This window comes from Notamacropus eugenii, chromosome 7 (genome assembly GCF_028372415.1).
Source record: "Notamacropus eugenii isolate mMacEug1 chromosome 7, mMacEug1.pri_v2, whole genome shotgun sequence".
In the NCBI taxonomy this organism is placed as follows: Eukaryota; Metazoa; Chordata; class Mammalia; order Diprotodontia; family Macropodidae; genus Notamacropus; species Notamacropus eugenii.
Window position 1 is genome coordinate 52148566 of NC_092878.1, and position 17643 is coordinate 52166208.

General features: G+C 40.9%; 1 protein-coding gene across 1 annotated transcript; it reads right to left on the bottom strand.

Moving 5' to 3' along the window:
- Positions 1-410: 410 nt before the first annotated feature.
- Positions 411-16213, bottom strand: LOC140514373 (normal mucosa of esophagus-specific gene 1 protein-like). The gene is made up of 5 exons (XM_072624616.1): positions 16094-16213; positions 7770-7829; positions 7557-7642; positions 5500-5560; positions 411-868 (listed from the first exon to the last, which is right to left on the bottom strand). The coding sequence occupies exons 2-5, from the start codon at positions 7803-7805 to the stop codon at positions 800-802; spliced, it is 252 nt and encodes an 83-aa protein (XP_072480717.1). The 5' UTR covers positions 7806-7829; positions 16094-16213; the 3' UTR covers positions 411-799.
- Positions 16214-17643: the final 1430 nt, after the last annotated feature.

The window sequence follows — 17643 nt, forward strand, 5'->3', positions numbered from 1 at the left end:
GCTCATCACCAAAAGTTTGAGCAACAGGTGATGAATTTTTTTTTTTTTTGGCATCGATTACTCATTAAAACCATCTACCAAACCACTAGTAGGCCAGGAATGGTTGGCCTCTCCTATTCATTAAAGCCATCTGCAGATGGGTTGTGATGTGCATTAGGAAAGTAGTAAGTATGCACACCAATGAAATAAAGGTCCCTAAAATATGGAATTAACAAGAATTAAATGCAATGAATAATTTTGACCTGTTGGCTTTCAATTGCGCAAAAGATGTGAGCGGGAAGAACTTAAGTTTTAAAAAATTCATTTCAAATATGAAAATTCATATTATAAAGCCGTATATATCATTAGATATTTTTCTAATGACTGATAAGTTCAACGATGAAATAAATATTTACTCTTTGAAAAAAAACTAAACATAGTGCCATTTTATTATAGAATATAATTTACCTTACAAATCATTATAAATATGCCCCCCAATTCAATTTAATGAAATAATACATAGATACAAATGGATGCAACAATTCTTTCTCATGAATATTCTAATGAACTAACATTGAATATTATATAAAATTCAACTTCATAACAAGACACCAAACATGAGAATTTTATTTTTGGACTTAGTGGATTTTGTTAAGCTGGCCACTTCTAGGGCAAAATGGAATTCCTCATTCAGGGCCCCAAAATGTAGGGAAACCTAAAAATGTAGCAGAAGCACTTCCGCACACTGATTTCAATAGTCTAGTTTGTGCAGAGACGTTGCCACTAGATTCATAGAGTGAACTTTGCAAGGAGAGTCTTGTCACTTGGTCAATTTTCTGACCTTCTGTAGTTCTTCAACAGGCTTCCACTTCTGACTAATTGTGAGAAGCTAAAAAAAAAAAAAAAGTCACACATAACATTATTTCAGAAAGAAAAACTCTAAAATAACAAATTAATTTTTTCAATCAGCAGCATGTATTAAGCGCGTACTTTAGGCCAGGCATTTTACTGCACAGAGAAGAATACTGAATATTATGTTCAAAAAAAAGAAATCCAGTATTTGTAAGGATGTAGAGTTTGTAAAAAGAAATTGCCCATAATGAACCATGACTGTAAGAAGAAATCTGCACAATTAAAAAGTGCGTCTTGTGATACGTTTGGAAGGAGAACAGAAAAGGCTGAAGTTCACTGCTTGGAACAATAACGTTAAAAGTTGACTGCAATTGGAACACAAAGTTTCTTGCTTCTCTGCTTCATTAAGGAGAATCACCTTGAAAATGGAAAGTGTTAAACAAAAATGACTTTGAGGCAGAGTTCAACACAAGTTGAAATGAGAAATGCTTTAAAATGGGTTGAAATCTTTGGTCAAGAAAGAGGTTCTTAACATTTTTTGTGTCAACCCCTTTGGCTGTCTGGTGATGCCTATGGATTCCCTTCTCAGATTGATGTTTTAAAATACATTGAATTACAAAGGAAATCAAGTATACTGCAAGGTGGTTCTCTATACCTCTGTTTCTGTCTGTGTCTCTCCGTATGTATGTATAGACACACACTCATATAAACATATCTATACAAACAAGCTTACAACTCCCTAGTAAAGAATCTGACCTGGATGGATTATATATCAGGACACTTCAAAGAACTTGGAATCATGAAAGCATCATTAGTATTCCCTCAGAAGTCACAGAAAAAGGAGTTCTACCAAAAGACTATACACATAGCCAAATGTTCCAGTTTGCATAAAAGGAGAGGGGGAAAGATGAATTAAGGAAGGTGTAAAGTGATACACCTAATATTGGGCAGCTAGGTGATACAGTTGATAGAGAATTGGGCCTGGAGTCAGGAAGACCTGAGATCAAATCCAGTCTTAGACACTTACTAGCTGTGTGACCTGGGCAAGTCACTTAACCCTATTTGCCTCAGTTTCCTCATCTGTAAAATGAACTAGAGAAGGAAAGGGCAAACTATTCCAGTATCTTTGCCACAAAAATCCCAAATTAGGTCATGAAGAGTCAAACAGAACTGAAACAAGTGAACAGCAATAAATATCACTTTCTTGCATCATTCCACAAGAAATATTATTAAGGACCTGGTTGGCGTGCCCTTCGAAGACAGAAGCCACCGTAGGTTCATTCAGAACTTTCATGACAAACTAATTTTATTTCCTTTTCCAAAAGGGTTACTAAATCCCAGGAATTCTACAGACTTCAACAAAACATTCTGATCAAGTATCTCACCTATATCCTTATAGAAAAAAGAGAAATGTTGGGGGAGACGGTAGTAGAGTTTGGTAGTTTGATAGCTGGTTGAATGACCATAACCAGTTTTAATAGTCAAATATAGAACTGAGGAGTTTTCAAGTGGTCTGCCAAAAAAGTTCTGGATCCTATTCCATCCATTTTTATTAATGAGAAGATAAAAGTCTTTCTAATTCAATCAGAATAACAAAGCAGGAAGAGATACCTCATTTGATATGACAGAATCAGAATTTACAAGATGACTTGAACAAGATGAAACTTAACAGGAACATGGATAAACTCTACCACTTCAATCTATCACAGCAGAGCTCCAATGATGGAAGAGATCACTTAAGCTACTCGTTTGAAAAAGAGTCGAGTTTTAATTTAGAAATTTAAGGAATCAATGTAATGTCACTGCCAGGAAAAGAAATGCTCCAAAGGAGGTACAGTGTTCAGAAATTATCATGTTGCAAATGGAATCATAAATGAGTGCAGTCCTTCTGGGCTACAACCTGATAATTTGCAAAGAGCCAGAAAGTGTTATAATGAAAGTGGAAGGATTTTATTAAATGTAAAAAAACCCGATCACATAAAAATATTTCAGCAAATATCTTGAAATTAAATATGATCTTTCATGCATTATAAAAATCACCTTCCCTTAGAGCCACCCATTAAAGGCAATCTGTGTTGCAACCTGACAGAAAGAATTTATCATATACATACTACATATGAGACAAGGTAGAATAAGATTAAGGGCAAAGGAGAGAGACCAAAAAAAATGAGCCAGGAAAATTCCATGTCAGATTAATAAGCTTATATTTTATTCTCTAGCAAGCAGGAAAACCCTGATGATGACATTACAAGACAAAGGTGAGTAAGAGGACAGAACACATTTTAATTCTCTTTGATAAAAATATGAAAAGGCAACAGGCAGGTTCTTACGTATTAACATAAACAGCCACCAAGCTGAGTAAGGGGTACAGTTCAAAGAATGTACTGTGATGCTGAGTCTATTTACCTTAAAAAAGGATTTGACTCGGTAGGACAAAATATAATCTTATTCTCTCCTTAAACATGCTATATCTCACATACATTTTTAAAAATCACAAAAAGATTCCATGGCAAACGTGAACTTGGTTCAATTGTCCAAGTATCAATATCAAGTGGGTAAGAAAAGGGGAAGACATATAATCACCATTAAGTCCCAGGATCTAGGGGCTCCTCAGGGAGATTCATAAGAACTCAAAAAAGGGCCAAGAACCTATTCTGGGAGGGAAAAAAATGTTCCTATTATCCAGATGAAGACACTGATTGAATCCATGAAAATGAGTCTCTCTGACTTCAGGTTGAGCAACACCTTGCTGCCTTGGCTTAATGTTTATCAAAAGAACCTGAAAGTATTCGGTACATTGGTTAGATGTTATGGAGGATTCAAGGAGAGTGGGAGATAGGGGTTGAGAATTTTTGAGATAAAAAGATATGCATGGGCTGTAGTCTGTATCGGCGGGAGGAGTACACACTTTAGACAACAAGCATTTTACTTGATTTACAATCTGTTATCAGTGAAAGAAATACTCATAATAGTGAGATCATGATTTCATTCAAATATTTGTTGATAACTATTATTAAGTTTACAATAAAAAGTAATTCTGAGAAAAATATTAAATATTTCTGATAGAGTTCTGACATACAAGATATATAGGCAACTAATAGAAATGTCTAAGATGAAAAGCATGTTCCAAAAGATAAATGGTCAACAGATATGAACAGTTCTCAAAAGAAAAATTGCAATCTATAAGCAATCATGTTAAAGAAAGTACTCCAAATCATCGATATGAGAAATATAAATCAAAGCAAAACTTTATAATGAATTGTTCACCTCCCACTCAGAAAACTGGTAGAGATGGCAAAAGATGGGAACAGTCGATGTTGGATGTGTCGTGGGAAGATGAACACGTTAAAGCACTGTTGGCAGAGCTTCTAACAACTCTAACCATGCGGGGAAACAATTTGGAATTCTGGAAATAAAACAACTAAAATGTCAATATATCTGGACCCAGAAATTCCTCTTCTAGGCATGTACCCCGTCATGTAAAACAATGATAGCAAAGGCCCAAAAGCCCCACGATATTTACAACAGCCTTTTTTGTATTAGGAAAGTTACTGTTCAGTTGTTTCAGTTATGTCTGACTCTTCATAGTCCCATTTTGGATTTTCTTGGCAAAGACACTGGAGTGGTTTGCCCTTTCTGTCTCCATCTCATTTTATAGATCAGAAAACTGAGGCAAAAGGGGGCTAAGTGATTTCTCGTGTCACAAAGTTAGTTAAGTGTCTGAGGCTGGATTTGAACTCAAGTCTTCCTGACTTCCTAAATCCAGGCCCTGCATTCTCTGCACTATACCACCTAGTGGACCTCTGCAGTAGAGGATGGTTAAACCACATTGCTGGGCTGTAAAAAATGACTAATATGATGAATACAGAGGAACATGGGAGGAATTATAAGGAAAATTGTGTTCACTTGTTGATTTCACATTTGAAAGATCCTGAGTTGGAGAACAGAAACATGCCCTGAAGAAAGATATTCGATCAGAATAGTTAGAAGTCTGAAAATCTGTATCATGAAAGAATCTTGGTTCTTCCGATAGTTCAATATTTAATCTCAAAAACAGGGTAGTTAATGGTGAGAAAAGAAGACTTGGATGGGAGGGCATTTCTCAAAAAAAATGAAGAGATGTCACCAGGAGAGGCATCAGACAACTCCTGTGTTATAGTAGGGGAGTCAGAAACATAGGCACACAGATTTTGGTTTCATGTAAAAAAGAACTTTCTAACCATTAGCTTACTTGACAACAAAATAAACTGTCTTGTGAAGTAGTGAGTTCCTCATCACAACAAGTATTCAAGGACAGGATGGATAATGACCTGTCCTAGAAGTTTTAGAGAAGACTTCTAAATTAGCTTAGAATGTAGACTAAATGACAACTAAGGTCTCTTCAGACTCCACAGGTGTCACTTAGTTTCACAATGTTATCAATGTTTTCTGTGTTGTAGGTACAGTATTATCCATTATCTGAAAAAAGACAGTTATAAACAAGCATGGTTTTCCTATACTCAACAAAGTATTTTTAAAATTTCAGATGATCAAATTCTGCCAATGGTGACTTTCAATTTCCATTATTGCTATATATTGGGTTACATACATTTATTAACTCCATTTGCTTAGAAGAATGCCTATAGTTTGGACTTGAATAAATTACTTGATAGGATATTTTATCAGTACCTTTTGCGGCTTGTGAGGGTTTATGTTTTCCCATGGTTCTGGATTTGTCGTCTTGTTAATGCTAAAAAATTATGAAATTAGATAACATTGTGACAATCAAGCATTAATTAACTGCCTACTACGTGCCAAGCACTAACTAAACACTAGGAATATAAAAGAAGGCAAAAGACAGTCCATGCCCACAAGGAGTTTACCTCAAGACATCATAACCTCAAGATTTTAACACACTGGGTAAAGGCACAGGAAACATCTATCAGATAACTGTCTATGACATACAACTCTAGTTGTGCAGATCTGACTTCAAGTCAAGAACTGTTAGCAATTTGAAACAACCACGGGTATTAGATGTTATAAAGAAGACCCCAGACTTAATTCCAAAGTTGGGGTCTCACACATTCTATTTGAGAGGCTGAAGGGTTTTTCCTTGGGTTCTCGTGAGAAGCGGGCACACATCCTTAGTAAGGGAGAGTCTGCCAAACACAGAAGCAAGAGCAAGCTTTAGAGTGTTAGTAACTGCACTAACTGTGAGGTCCCTCGGGTCACAGTCTTCCTTGTTTGCCCATTTCCTGTAACTCCTCAGTATGTCCCCCCTCCCTGATCATGCAGTACATGTTCCCTTAATGAGGTCCTAATTCTATGCGGGCGAGTAAGATAATATGTATGAGGTTCACTGAGCATGTGCAATGCCATGTGAGCCAGTTTGCCTAGAGCCCTGAGTTTGTGGCTTCTGGCCCCTTCCATTCGCTGATTGGTTAAGACCTTTATCTTGTCTTAGCAGTTTTTCATTTGTCACCAGGCTCAGGAGGCCCCCTGATTTGGACTGTGTGGAAACTAAACTATATACGTATACATACATACATACATACATACATATTACATACATACATATATATGTGTGTATGTGTGTATGTATATATATATATATATATATATATATATATATATATATATATATATATATATATATATATATATATATATACACATACATATTAAACACCTTTTGTGTGCACAACTACTTGGCTAAGAACCCTAGTCATAACTGCCACCTATCCGTATCCCATCCAGGAATTATTCTGTGGTACTGCTCAGGCTGGGTTAAAAAACTCAGCTTACCCCTGAAGTAAACATAGTTAGCCCGTGCTCCCATTAGCTGTGCAGCTGAGCAGACTGTGGTGGTTAAAACTAAGCACTAACTAGCCTGGGGGATACAAGGAAAGAGAAAGGGGAGCTGAGAGAGAGTATAGCCTCTTTGGTGGCAGTTGGGTGGTGCTGTGGATAGAGTACCAGGTCAGGAAGATATAATTTCAAATCTGACCTTGGGCAAGGCCCTTAATCCTGTGTGCCTCAGTTTCCTCATCTGTAAAATGAGCTGGAGAAGGAAATGGCAAACCCTGCCAGTATCTTTGCCAAGAAAACTCCAAATAAGGTCACAAATAGTCCGATACAACTGAAAAAGGGTGTTTTTTCATAGCCTCTTCATGTTCCAAAGGGGGCACCAAATTCTGAGCTGAGAATAAATTTCTGTTAGCAGCTAAACTATTTGATATTGCATTGGGAAGAAGGATATTTGTAACAGCTTAAAAATAAAATGAGAAAACAACATCTTTCCACTGAAATTATAGCTTTGATTATATAATTGTAATAACTGCATTTTAGGAAAATCTTTGTTTAGAAAATGAAAAGTGAAATCCAAAACCGTACCCCATTTGAGGAGTCATGGAAAAAACAATATTTATAAAAAGTTAAACTAATGAATTTCTCGGTCATTTTTTTCTTAATCCTTCTGAATTTAAAGGCTTTTCCTAACTGTAAATCTGCCCAGAAACAGCTATTCTCTCACTAGAATGAATGAATGAACAAATGAATAAAGTATCAAGTGATTACTATTAGTAAGAAATTTACAAAGTGATTACTAAGGTTACAGACAGAGATTTAAGGCAATTCCAACTTTCAGGAAGTTCTAATGGGAGAGACAACATATAAGAACACTGGGCAACTTTTCCCAATCCACAAATCCACCCGATGTCAATTATAAATACACCAGTTTTACTTACATCACGTCACTTTTGGAAAGGGAGTATAGCCCCATACAGGCTGCTCCAACCCCACCAACAGTCGCAAATGTAATCAAAGGAATGAGCTAATCGACAAAAAGTTGAAAGGAAACATCTTCAGATGAGACTTTAAAATGTTAGATGACAAAGAATAATAAGATGCTCTTTAAATATTAACTTACTGTATTAATGTAAAAAAATGACAATACTTACTTCTTTCTTTTTCATCATGAGTTGAAAGATGTTCATGATTGTAAATTTTGGAGCGGTAACCTAGAATAAAGAAGCCTGGTTATTGTTGGCTTCCCCCCCTTCTCAGGGATGAAACTGATGACTGAAGGCAATTGACAATTGCATGGTACCCAAATAGGAACCTGAAGCCAGTTTCACTAAAATACAAGTCTCTAGCCTCCAATCACCTCTCCCATCCCTGACGTAGGAGAAAAACAAACACACAAAACCCCCACAGCAAACAGAATAATGTATCCTGGGTAAATGGATCCAAAAATTCAAGAAACAAGTTTCCCTGTTAGTGACGACTATGAGATCTGCTAAACTCAGAAATGTAAACTCAGATGCTGCCTCTAAACCTTATACACTGAAAATGATTTCAGCGATCACTGTCCAAGACATGTAGAGAGGGACTGGTCACCTGATTTCATTTTTAAACAAACCACACTTCCTCCACCCTGCACCCACGATCCAGGACCCACTAAGTTTAAATCGAAGTATTGGAGAGGTAGAGAGCATGTCGTCCTGGCAAGGTATGTCAGACGCTGAATTATACCAGGGAGACCAGCAGCCAAGGTCAAGGTTAGATAGGCAGAAACTTGCCTTTCCCCCAAACACTCTCCCTCAGCTCTCCCCACCTCCTCCAGCCTAGCTCCCCTGCATGCCTGCTCCGGGCCAAGGCTTTGGGTTCTGGAATAGGTTTAAGGATCCTAGAAGTGTGGCAGCCAGAACATGAGATTGTTTTATTTTGGACAACAGGAAAGAGGAAAAGTGGATGACCCCATTCAAGGGCGCACCATGTTCTTGGTTGGTTAACCCTTACAGGACTAGTAGCTAATCTTCAAAGTCCTTTACAAAGAGGTTTTGAAATCTTATCAAGTTGAATTCCAGTACTATCATTTTACACACAGGGAAACTGAGGAACAGAAAAATGAAGTAATTTGTGAAAAGTTACTTGCAAAAAAAGATTGCAATAACCAATTATTCTTAATTGCAGTTTAGTTAAATGAAAAATAAATTTAACCAATAACTTGAATGTTAATAAAGTCCCATTAAAAAAAAAGAAGCAGCTTGATATAGGCCAGAGAAGCCTTGCCATGGAATCAGGAAAACCCAAGTTCAAGTTTTGCTTCTGATGCATTCTCACTGTAATATTTAGGCAGATTAATCTCTCTGGGTCTTAGTTCCCTCATCTTTAAAATAGGAATGATAATGACAGTATATATCTCACAAGTTGTTTTATGAATTAAATGAGTTCATATATGCAAATGAAAGTTTCTGCAAACTTGAAAGCACCATATAAATGTTGAGTATCACTCACTCACTTTCCTTGCTGAGTGTACGGTGGGTGAGGGAATGCTATAGTGGTGATGGTGGAATTTATTACTCCTTGCTCCCCATCGCCACTTCCAGGATCTCTCCCTACTTCCACCATTCTGTAACTTCTCCTCCACTGAGGTTCATGCTATTCATATCTATTACCCCATCAAAATCCTGGTAGCTGCTATCTACAGACCTCTGGGTATTTCCTCAATGAGTTCTGTACCTGGCTTACACTTTTTCTCTTTTCCCCATCTCCTAGAAGATTTCAACTCTCCAAATACCCTAACCCTTCAGTTTCTCAACCTACCCACTATCAGTAACCTACTCTTTCATCCCAAATATGGGCATATCAAGAATCCCCAAATCCCCTTGTCTAACCATCATCTGTTGGCCTTTCACCTCTCCTTCTGCCTTCCCTTACCAAACCATACTATTTGCCCACATCATGATCCCCAATACCTTAACCCGTGATCTCCTAAGTCATCTCCCCCTGTACTAGCTTCTCTCTCCTCTTTTTCCCCATCTTGATCCTTGGAGGGTCAATTTAACTCTGCACTGCCCTTCTCTCTTGAATCGCTAGCCCCCTTGTCATTTCACCCATTGCCTCTACTAAGCTTTAGGCTTGGATCACTCCCACTATTCATCTGCCTTCACTCTTACACATGTGCTACTAAACAAAAGCTGAAAAACCATTTTGACTGGGTCCACTACAAATTTATGTTACATAACCTCCACTGGGTCCCGACTGCTGCCTCTACATCAGATCTTTATTGCTTCGGGATGTTTCCACCCTGGCAGTTCCCTATGTAGATGAAATCGTAGTCTATATCAAAAACAATTTTTTAAAAAAGATCATGCCAATTATTTCCTAGATGTGTTAAACCAAAATTAAAAAAAAAAAATTTAAATTGTCAAATGGGCATCCCCCCCTAACTGGGAAGGACAACACATCAGCTGAAAATATCAAACAAAATGTGAGGAAAGTCCTACTCTTTTCTGGAGCCTCATCCTCTGATTTTTTGAAGGATCACAAATTCAGAGTTAGAAGGGTCCTCAGAGGCCATCTAATGCAGTCACTTAAGAGGGTAGGTGACTTGTCCAAGGTCACCCAAGTAGTAAGTATTGGAGGAAGGGTGTTTTTTCCTCTGTACTATGCTGTCTCCTGGGTCTGCTTATTTGAAGCCCATAGCGACTTTATTATTTACAATATCCACCACTCTCCAGCAGACCTGAACAGTTACTGCTAGAATAATGAGAGTTGCCTAGCCATCACAAATAAGTTATGTCCTAAGAGCCACAGGGAGGCAGCTAGGTGGCACAGTGAATAAGACACACCTGGACTCAGGAAGACCTGAATTCAAATCTGGCCTCAGACACTAGATGTGTGTCCCTGGACAAGTCACTTAACTCAAGTCACTTAACCTTGTTTGCCTCAGTTTTTTCTTCATCTGTAAAAATGAGCTAGAGAAGGAAACTGCAAACCACTCCAGTGTCTTTGCTGAGAAAACCCCAAATGGGGTCATGAAGAATTGGACACCACTCAAAACCTGAAAACAACTGATCAACAACAAAGAGCCACAGGGCCAAACTCATTTTTTTCATGCAATTTGCTTAAAGTACTTAAATGATCTGTAATTGATCTCAGTGCGAATATCCCTACAAACTACATCCCCTCTAAGAGGTACTAGGGATGGAAAATTCATCTACCCTGCAGGTGATGTAAGAATGAGGTTCTCTGGCCTTAGCTGAGCTGGTCCTCAGACCACCTCCAGTCCATCACTGGCCTCTATTTGCAATGCAATTTGGGTGGGGGAATGAAAAGGAATAAGCATTTATAGTACGTACCCTGCTCTTTGCTAAGTGCTTTTTACAAATGCTATCTCATTTGATCCTTACCAGGTAGGTGCTATTATTTTCCCCATTTTTACAGCTGAGGAAACTGAGACAAATAGAAATCAAGTGATTTTCCCAGGGTCACACAGCTAATAAGTATCTGAGACCAGATTTGAATTCAGGTCTTCTTGACTCCAGGTCCACTGCTCCAACCATTGCACCACCAATTTTGGAAAGAAAAATAAGAGATGGATGCAAAAGCAGCCCAAAGAAAAACTTTTTGTCAAGTTGAAATGTTGAAATGGATATCAAAAATACTTAGAGGCCCTTGAGAATAAAGGGAACCCAGACTTATTTTTTACCATATTATTTCACAGGGAGACCAAGTCCAATACATCTAGAGCAGAATTTTCTATGCTGAGAGCCATGACTTTGCCTTTAAAAATATTTCGATGACTATATTTTAATAATATTGGCTTCCTTCGTAAATCTATGTATGCTTTAAATAATAATAGCTGGTTGGCTGGTGGTTGGTCTTTGTTCTCAAAGACGATCAAAATGGCATCGATATGTAAGGGTACAGTGTCTCTGACCATGGCTGATGAGAGCAATACCAGCTGGGAAGGTTCTACCACAAATAGAACAAACAGTCCATATGACTATTTAGATGTTTCTAAATTTGCACATCTCACATTTATTCTGGGCTACTACAATTCCGCTTTGCTCATAGAGCACACCCATGTCCCACAATCGATTCCAAAGTACTTCAGTGAGACCTTGAGAGTATTCTCATATAGCCCTTTCTGATCTCCATGTGAGCACTTGTCTTGTGTGAGTTCTCTAACAAATGGTCTTTTAGGCAAATGTGCTTTTGACATATAAACAATGTGGCCGGCCCATCAGAACTGCACTCTCTGCAACAGAGTTTGAATGCTTGGCAGTTCAGCTCAAGAAAGGCCTTCAGTGTCCAGTACCCTATCTTGCCAGGTGATCTCCAGAATATTCCTAACTCAAATGGAATTCAACTGTAATTCATTTGGAACAACTCAAATGGAAGCGATTCAGTCTCCTAGCACGGCATTGGTAGACTCTCCAGGTTTCACAGGCATACAACAGTGAAGTTAGCACAATGGTTCTGTAGACCTTCAGTTTGGTGGGCAGTCTAATACCTCTTCTCTCCCTCACTTTCCTTTGGAGCCTCCCAAAACTGAGCTAGCTCTAGCAATCTGTGCATCAACCTCATCAATGTGTATATCCCTGAAAAGTATACTGCACTTCTCCACAGCGTTCAGAATTTCTCTATTTGCTGTAACTGATGGGTCTACGTATTGGTGGCATGGTGCTGGCTGGGGGAGAACCTCTGTTTTCTTGGTGTCAGTTGTTAGGCCAAATCAGCACATGCAGAGAGAACTGATCCATACTTTTTTTCATCTTGGCCTCAGAGGCTGCACCGAGTACAAGTCATCTGAGAACAAAAAGTCAAGCACAAATCTCCCTCCACTTTAGTCTTGGCTTGTTGCTGTTTCAATTTAAATAATTTACTGTTAGTACAGTAGCTAATCTTAAGCTGTTTTCCTCCTCGATGAAGGCATCTAACAGCATCACTGCAAACATCATTCTAAAAAGCATGGGAGTAAGCATGTAGCCCTGCTTCACTCCACTGATCACTGGGAAAACTCAAGAGCATCTTCCATTATCCAGAACTCAGGCAAGCATGCTGTCATGAAACTGACGTACGATACTGATGAACTTCTCTGGGCAACCAAATTTTGCCATCATTTTCCACAGGCCTCAAGACTGACAGCATCAAGGACTTTGGTCAGATCAACAAACATTGTATAGCAGATCTCTGTTCTGCTCCCAGCATTTCTCCTGGAGTCGCTGAGCAGTAAACACCATATCAACTATTCCTCAGCCCTTTCTGAAGCCACATTGGCTCTCAAGTAGAGACCATCTTCCAGGTGAAGGATCAGTTTATTAAGGAGGACTGGCAAGAATCTTGCCAGCAATGACTAAGAGAAAGAAACCCAGCCCCTATCTCCACTCTGATTATCATGAGACAACCTATTTCCCTTTCCTTTATAGAACTGGGCAGTGGAGGCATCCTTGAATTCCTGGAGCGCAAACTCCTCTTACCATATAACCCAGAAAATTTCATTCAGCTTTTGTATGAATAGTGGCCCCCCTGCTTTGTAAATCTCAGCTGTAACAGAATCAGCACCAGGAGTTTTGCCACCTAAGACGAGCCTAACGGCATTCAAGACCTCTTCTTCAGTTGGAAGTTCGGCTAGAGAGGGATTGACTTTAACCTGAAGTATATGGTCAATGGCTTTAGTACCGATTGATGATGGTCTGTTGAGAATGACATGGAAGTGTTCAGCTCATCTCTCCAAGATCATGTCCATATCACTAATCAGTGTGGCTCTATCAGCACTGAGTAGTGGAGATATACTATAGGTTTTGACCCATAAATAGTCTTCAGGGCATCATAAAAGCACTTAAAGTTACTATCAGTGTAAAACTGAATTTCATCTGCCTTCTTACTGAGTCAAGAATCCTACATCTCTCTAAGCTTCACTTGTACTTCATTTTTGATGGAATTAAATGCTACCTTCTTCGAGATGAACTATCCTGCTAGTAAACCCTATCAAGTTCTCATTTTTTCATTTAACAGCTTCTAAATTTCCTCACCATTTTCATAAAATGCAGTGCTGTACACCAAATCTCTGAAGGTTGCCCACTCCTTTTCTGTTCCTCTGTAGCCTACAGTGTGTTGGTTCAGCTTCCCCTCCAAGTTAGCAACAAACACTTTATGCTCAGAAAGCACTCAAATCTGTGGACATTAAGTCTTCTGGTATTTGTCTTGCCTTGGGGTAGCTGCTTTTCCTGAATCCAAATGTTTAACTTGGAGAGGACAAGTCTATGATCAGTCCAGCACTTTGCACCACACATCACCTTGTCACTCTCACATCTGGTCTCTTCTCCTTACAATGACATAGTCTATTAAATGCCTACGTTTGCTGAAAGGGTGTATCCACAAAGTTGTAGGTAAACAGTGCTGGTAATGAGGTCATGACACACAAACAAGTAGTAAGTGACTCTTGCTGTTGCTATTTCTAATATCATTCCTCCCAAGGACTTTCTGCCCCATCTGTTAGTCTGTGCCTACTCTGGCATTAAAGTCGCCCAGAATTATAAACGTCCTCATTTGGCATACTGATGATGAAGGCCTCCAAGTCTTGATAACTTTTTTTTTTACCTTAACAGGGCTCATCACAGTGGGAGCGTATGCACTGATGATGGTAGCATGGAGATTTCCTGCAAATGGCAATCTCGTTGTCATGAGTTTGTCATTCATTTCTTTTGGGAGGCATACAAGCTTGTTGACTACACCAGCTTCTTAAGGCTGCCCATCACTTTAGCCACTCCAGAAAAACATGTATCCAGGTCCAATTCCAGCTTCCAAAGTCTTACTATTGCGAGGTAGTGAAAGTCTTATCCACATTTTACAGATGAAGAAACTAAGGCTGAGCGAGATTAAGTGATTTGTCCAGGGTCACATAACTACAAAGCATTTGAAGAAAGATTCTAACTCGGATCTTCCTGACTCCAAGGCCAGCATTCTTATCTACTATGTTACAAAGCTTTTCTAAAACAAACCTAAACCGGTCTTTCCAAAGAAAGTACCACTGCCTGAAATAAATTTCAAAGTCATACCAACTGACAGGCAATGCTTTGGCCAGATAAGGCTATTTAAATATGGATGGGCTCATCACACATTTTAAGGGTTGCTTGATTGAGTAGACTAGAAGGGCCTAGTGAGTTGCTTGAGGAACAGACTTACAGCGTCTTGCTAGGGGTACACAGGGCTGTCAGATATCAGTGAATCTAGACCTGGAAGGTATTTAGAGAAAAGTCACTAGTCCTCTTTGAGAACAAAGGATCTAGAACAACAGACACAACAATTCAATCCTCTCATTTTGCACATGAGGAAACTGAGAAGTGAAGGGACTTGCCCAAGATTACACCAGGAGTAGACAAGACACAGGGGATCCAGGGCCAACCTGAGTTCAAATCTAGCCTCAGACTCTTACTAGCTGTGTGGCCCCAGGTGAGTCATTGAACCCTGCTTGCCTCAGTTTCCTCATCTGTAAAATGAGTTGGAAAAGGAAATGGTAAACCACTCTAGTATCTTTGTCAAGAAAACTCCACATGGGGTCACAAAGAGTCGGCTATGACTGAAGAATGATTGAATACCACAAGGTCCTTCCAGATCTAAAATCTAAAATCAAGGTTTCCTATTGTATCACCCACAGTTGAGCCTGTTTATTCTGAGGGGACATCAAGGCAGTTCTAGGACTAGATAAAGCCCCCAAGAACAGTGTTCATAATCATGCCTTTCTGTTTCATTTCCCACTGACTTCTCCATCACCACCTACAGGATGACCTCAGCCTGTTCCTTCCCCACCCTCCATTTAAGGAAGGTGCCCAGGACAGTCACTGCCCCAGCCCGGGGTATTCCCCAGCGCTCCCTCCCTCTGCAGCTCTCCTCCCATGACTGGACTGGAAGCTCCCTAGGGCAGGGTCTGATCCTTCTCTGTGTATCCCTCCCTGGCTCCCCTCCCCCTATGGCTCAGCCCCGTGCCTGGCACACAGTAGGCCCTCGATATATGCTCGTTGGCATATGCCCATGCCTGCTTGTTATCTAAAAGCGGTCATGTATGCGAGTGGGCAGTCCGTGATTCACAAAGACCAATTCCGTCATGGTGCAGTGGTTCGAGTCCACAAGACCTGGGTTCCAGTCCTGCCTCTGACCAGTACTACTGGGTGACCCTGGGCAAGTCCCAACCCGCTCAGTCTCTCCGAGACTCTACGCTACTGAGGAGTTGCTGGTCCGCTCTGTGAAGGGGGTTTTCCATGCTGGGAGTTCCCCATCCTGCTCAAATTAAAGATTTAGACTAAGGTGTGATTTGGGGGGTGGGGGTTCCTGCCTCACTGATGGGAGTTCCTATGTCAATTAAATCGGATATTTTCAAATATATTAGCTAAAAAAAGGGGATGAACAAGCATCCTTCCACACACAGCCCTCCCGCCACGCCCTCCACAACATAGAGATTCCAAGATGGCGATCCGGAAGGCCTCCGTCCTACCAGGCCGGTCACACCACACGAGGAGACGGCGGCAGCTCCCAGCAGCTCCCCTCGGGCCTGGATGGCAGCCGGCCGCGCCAGGCCCCACCCCGGCAGGCCCCGCCTTCCCGAGGCTCCTATTGGCTGGGGCCAGGCAGGAAGCGCCTCCCGAGAGAGCGCCCTCGCTGTCAGTCAAATGATGACATTACCCATGAGCCCTTGGGAGAGCTTGCTTTCCCCTTTTCCCTCCTCCAACTGTCAGGAACTTCTAGAACGTTCCCCCCCACGTGATGAGTCTGGCCTATAGGTGCCTCCGCAGGGGTGGGCATGTACGGACTTGTTCCACGTCCCCCTCCCCCCCATCTTCCCCGCCCCCAAACCACGTGCCCAGCTAAAGGAATTTAAAGTCTCATTCTTCTCGTCCCTTCATGGGTTCGGGGCCAGAAGAGGTCCAAATGCAGTCCTTTCATTTTGGGGTCATGGACTGGAATAAATGCTTCACCAGGGAGAAAGATGCCCCCCCCTCCAGGGCTTGAAGCGTTGGCACCGCGTGAAGCCAGCCTTGGCCAGTTTGGGTTCCAACGTGCCAATAGCTAATCGATCAAAATAAGAAAACACATAGGGGCTCCAAATACCGGAACGCCCCCACCCCTCCCCCACTTCTTGGAGTGGACCCAGCGCTTAGCACAGTGCCTGGCACAGGAGTGTGTTCATCCTTTGATGCCCAAGAAGACCATGCCATCCGAGCAATGGTGACGTGACTGGCACGTGGCTTTGTTTTGGGTGGGGGAGGGCTGTGCAGGTCACCAGCCTCGCTACTCCTCCAGAGCCATCTGGACCCAGTGACCACTGCCTGGCACAGGAGTGTGTTCATCCTTTGATGCCCAAGAAGACCATGCCATCTGAGAAATGATGACATGACTGGCCCGTGGCTTTGTAAGGTCACCAAGCCTCACTTTTCCTCCACAGCCATCTGGATCCAGTAACCAGTGCCTGGCACATCAGAGACAAATAAATGATTGCCAACTTGGCTTGGCAAGACCAAGAAAGGATACATGATTTGCCCAGTGCCCCCACAGCCAGCCAGTGCTAGAGCCTGTGTTCTTTCCTTTAATTTTATATTGAGTTCAGAGTAGGTCATGGTGTTTTATCCTATTTGGATAAATATGGGGCAGTATGTGAATTCCAAGTCTTCCAATTCTGAGCAAGAGAGGGTCCAAACTGGCCCTTCAAAACCCAGCCCCGTGTAGCTGCAGGGGCAGTCCTGTTCTCAGGTGGAAGGGAATGGAGTGAAGATGGTGGCCAAAACAGAGTTGAATGTAGAATAGATTGCTAACCACAGAACTCTTTGCTGTTCAGTCATTTAAGTCCTGTCTGACGCTTGGTGACCTTTGGGGTTTTTGTGGCAAAGATTTTGGAGTTGTTCACTATTTCCTTCTTCAGCTCATTTTATAGATGAGGAAACTGAGGCAGAGTTGTTAACCAGGGTTACAGCTAGTGTCTGAGGCTGGATTTGAACTCCAGTCTTCGTGACTCCAGATGTGGTGCTCTATCTGCTGCAGCACAGAACT